The sequence below is a fragment of the Austrofundulus limnaeus genome, unplaced genomic scaffold (genome assembly GCF_001266775.1).
Source record: "Austrofundulus limnaeus strain Quisiro unplaced genomic scaffold, Austrofundulus_limnaeus-1.0 Scaffold591, whole genome shotgun sequence".
Classification (NCBI taxonomy): Eukaryota; Metazoa; Chordata; class Actinopteri; order Cyprinodontiformes; family Rivulidae; genus Austrofundulus; species Austrofundulus limnaeus.
The window spans coordinates 189,154-193,674 of record NW_013952993.1 but is presented as its reverse complement, the minus strand read 5'-3'; the positions used below and the strand labels follow the sequence as shown (position 1 = coordinate 193,674).

At 38.4% G+C, this 4,521-nt stretch overlaps 1 protein-coding gene across 2 annotated transcripts in view; it reads left to right on the top strand.

Moving 5' to 3' along the window:
• Positions 1-4,521, top strand: part of pacs1 (phosphofurin acidic cluster sorting protein 1) — a gene marked incomplete at its 3' end in the record, with an annotated part of 100,066 nt that overhangs the window by 82,043 nt on the left and 13,502 nt on the right. For both annotated transcript variants that reach the window (XM_014026808.1, XM_014026807.1), the window contains 3 exon segments: positions 504-648; positions 1,062-1,153; positions 3,177-3,254. In XM_014026808.1, coding sequence (XP_013882262.1) covers positions 504-648; positions 1,062-1,153; positions 3,177-3,254 — 315 coding nt within the window.

Genomic DNA, 4,521 nt, shown 5'->3' with positions numbered 1-4,521 from the left:
CAGCTCATTTACACACTTTTCCTGAAGATAGAAGAGTTTGTTGAATCTGACGTGGCATGGTCGTACGAACCCTTCGTACGAACAAAAGTAAGAGAAATTTAGGATAAGAATACGAACATGTTCTTGCATGAGGCCCAATGTCTCAACTTCACTGGAATTGGGGTTGTATCGATTTTTTGTTTCAGGTCAATTAGCGGTGGAGGCTATCTTGAATCGGGATAACACCAAATGGTTCTCATCCAATTTTTACTTTCTCAGAGTTTCAATGAAGTCTGTCCATTGGTTCATGAGATATTTTATCAACAGACAGACACACGCACAGACATGGACAGAAACAGTGCCCTCCACCTAATGCTTTTCAGTGTGGGACTATAAAAATGGCATCACATTATTTTAGTTTTGGACTGGATAAAAATAAAGTTTTCACAAGCAGAATGATGGAAAATTATTTATTTTCTGCTTCCAGTGAAGCTGAAGCTGAARGCTCTGTTGTCACCCTACAGGTGATGCAGCACCCCAGTGAGGGCGCCCAGGTCCTGGGGCTCCACAGCCAGGTGAAAGACGCCTCGGTCCCCGTCGCTGAAATCAGAGTCTACTCTCTGTCCAGCCAGCCCATTGACCACGAGGGGCCCAAAGCAAAGATGTCTGGTATGCTCATCAGTTTACAGACTTCCGGCGAAGTCGTAAAGAAGTGTGAAATTTTATTTTTTTATTTGCTGTCAGATTGGAAAAAACAATGTGGGCAAAAAATTAAATCATGGAAATTGTAWATCTTATTCCTTTTTCTGATCTGAATGTTTAAAGTTAAGATACATAAACAACAGCAATGTGTTTTATTTGATTATATGAAGAATCTGGACTTAATTTATAAGATTAGTTGCATATCCTTTGGCATTGTTGTACCTGATTTTAACCAGCTCTGAAAATCTAAGTTTTGAACTTAAAAATATTTCTGAATCTCAGTTTTTACAGAAGAATAAGCACATTTATTTTAATGTTATGTTGTCTTTTTTTTCTACCTTTCACAGCTTTTTAAATGTTCTTTCTGTCGTTCTTTTCAGATCGTTCTCCGGACATTGACAACTACTCTGAAGAAGAGGAAGAGAGCGACTCGTCCGAACAGGAGGGCAGTGACGATCCCATTCATGGACAGGTTGGTTTAGATTCAAACAAATATTATGGCTACTCTGCTCTTCTGATGCTTTTGTTTTTTGCTGTAAAGAAATTTATTTAATCTGTAGCAGTGACTTGTTTTGATTTCTGTTAAAATAGTTACAAACTGCTGCAAACAGCAGTTAAACATTTCTGTTTTCTATTGTGTTATTTTTCTTACCGGGATCATCAGAGGGAACGTTCCCGGCCAACTGAGAATGTGGGGGAGGGGGAGGGGGTTGGCGCCCATCAGTGCAAGAGATTGAAAAGAGCAAACAGGCAACTKGGGGAGATGAGATGGAAGTAGGGAGGCTTTGAGGAGCAGATTGCAAAGATTTAAAAARGGTAGAGAGAGTCAGCCGAAGGAGGAGTAAATAAAGGATGGGACAATGATGCAGTGAAAAAAATTCATGGGGAGTAGAGAAAAAATATAATCAATGCTTTCAACTCAATGGATAACACAGGTTTTTATATAATTTAGTTTTAGATATTAACCTGTATGGGTGTCATCTAAAGGAATAAAGACAGATTTCTCTGCAGGTCAAATATATAAGGTTAAACGTGAGAACATTGCAGGAGACTGGACACATATTGGTTGAATGAGYTTTGGTCAGATTATACCAAGAGGATCCTTGCAGCTGTAGTTGAGTCTGTCATATTTGGTACTAAAGGACAATTTGATTCAGTATGGGAAAAGTTCAGGAGGCATCCCTGAAAATTCACTATATTTACAAAACTTCCATGTATATATCTGTCATTTTATTTTATTTTATTTTAATTATTTTAAATGTAGGTCATGCTTAAATTACTTAAAATTAGGGGTGCAACGATACAGAACATTCACTGTTCGGTTCGATACTTTAGTCTCGTGGTTCGATATTTTTTCGATACAAAAAAGAGAAATGTCCATGCCCATCTTAACATGTAATTTATTGAAATTAATTATGAACATTTATTTAACCTCAAAAGTACAGTTTTTCAATTAAATGTTGCTGAAACAGYARGTTTCTCAGTGGATCTRTACAGACTAGGAGGAGTAGTCGAATGCAGATCCACTGATCCTTCAACACAGAGCATATTCAGAAGACAAGACAATAAAACAAAATTTAAAAATATGTATTGTTCGATACGAGTTTGTGTTGAACCTAAAGCACTGTATTGAACGGTTTGATGCAGATACATGTATTGTTGCACACCTACTTATAACATATTGCAATGACTGCATACTTCARCCAGCAGTATTTGTGGTCACAAGTTTCTGTAACTTTTGTTTTGTGGGTAAAAAACGGAAAAGTCTGGGAACTAGGGATGYAACGATRTGAAAATTTCAGCCGATATCGATATARTTATTGCTGTTATGGCCKATAACCGATATTTACTGATATKACACAAACACACAAATTAWATTATACATATACGCACAAAYACACTTKRGTCTTTTTWTGATACCATAAATAAASRACCAGACCTCTGACATGGCTCTACTTCAGTTATTCCTGGCTGYGCAGCATCAATATCACTATCATGATCAAACAGATGCTGTTCAACCARYCACCTCCCCTCCAAAACAGAAACTAAAGCTAAAAGGTGGGAAATCAATATCGGATGGTAATATCRRCCCAGTTTTACATATTGGACCGATACCGATATTCTAAAAAATGACCAATATCGGCCRATACCRATATTAATGCCGAKATATCACGCATCCTTACTGGGWACRTATGGGTATGTATCGTGGATCCTTCATGCTCTATCACATATAATGGGGAGCCCAAAGAGTTTTAAATACACCCCTGAAGAATTCACTATGACCTTCAAAGAACCRTCCATGTTCTGGCTTATTTTTTGACAATATAGTAGGGTCATAGTCTAGAAAGAAGGGGCATTGGTTTGTGTTGTTAGAARCTTTGTCTTTTTATAACTAATTGGTGTTAAAGCTTTAAAATCCAGATTTGATAACCTTTCTCCTTTGAGTTCACTTACTTTTTTATTTCACTCAATGCCACTCCCCCTGTTTCTTTCAGTATTTTTATGATGAAGACGAAGAGGTGAGGAAGAAGAAGCCAAGGCATAAACTGCCTCAGAATGCCGCCATCCCCAGAGTAAGCAAACTGTCCACCCCTCTGTCTCTCCAAAKTCCCCCATCCCTTCTCCTCCTATCTTTCCCTGTCTCCGGTGTTCTCCGTCTGTTTGTTTAGTCTCTAAAGCAATTTGTGGCTAACCTGATTCCTGCTGTAGACCTTTCAAACAAATTGGATTTGACTTGACTTCACAGTCCTCCACTTTGCCTGCCTCTGGTCCCACTCCCTTATATCTGCCCACTCAGCCCACCTTCCTCATGTTTATGGTTTATTCATGAATTTACAACTTCTCTGTACGAGGGAATTTGGGAAAAAGAGATTGATAAACATAAACTAGGAAACTAACTACATCTCTGGAAACATTGTTGCTACAAGGCTAGAAAATCCAACTTTATACAGAAACAAAACCACAACGGTTTTTGATATTGGAGGAATATGTGACAAGCTAAAAAAAACTTACTTTTTATTACCTGCATCTGAAAGAGGAAGGGAGGCTATGATGTTTTTGTCCACCTTAAACAGAAGCTGTAGTTTTACATTCAAAAATCACCTCATTGTTTTGAATCAAACACACTAAAATTGGAGTAATTTCAGCCGACATTATAGCACAGAGACACTCATAGATCAGAAATCTTCCCATGTTGGATCGGAATGTTCCAATCAATTAAATATGTTGGTATCAGAACCCGATGCAGATACTGGACCAGATCGGCCCCATCCTTAGTCAGTATGCCTTTCTTCAAGGAATGCTAGGCCTTYAACTTCATTATTATTGTTTTTTWTATATRTRTAWAAMAYAWAAWWKYRSRRRAWWTKYKMWAWRTRYACACAMRWRWWRWRARRKGTGTGTGTGRGCACGTTTTTGCTACATCGTGGGAACCATTTTCTAGAAAAAAACGCAGCCTTGGGTACGGATGCTAATTTTGGGTGAGGGGTTAGGTTTAGGACCAAGGTGTGAATTGAGTTTAGGTTGTTTTTAGGGTCATATAGGGACATGTGAGGTTAATTTTAGGGTAAACGATCAGGGTTAGGAAATAAAATAACCAAAAACTGAATGGAAGTCAATCCATGGTCCCCATGGGTATTTAAAAACAAACGTGTGTGTGTGTGCTTGTGAGGCAGCAGGAGCTGGCATCGGGATTATTAATGGAGGCCTCCTGTGGAGCTCTTTCAGCTGAACACGATAACCACCTGCACTGCTACAGGTGGAAAACACATGTTGAATATAAACACACACACACACACACACACGTTTGTTTCTCGACCCCGTGGGGACCTTCCATTGACT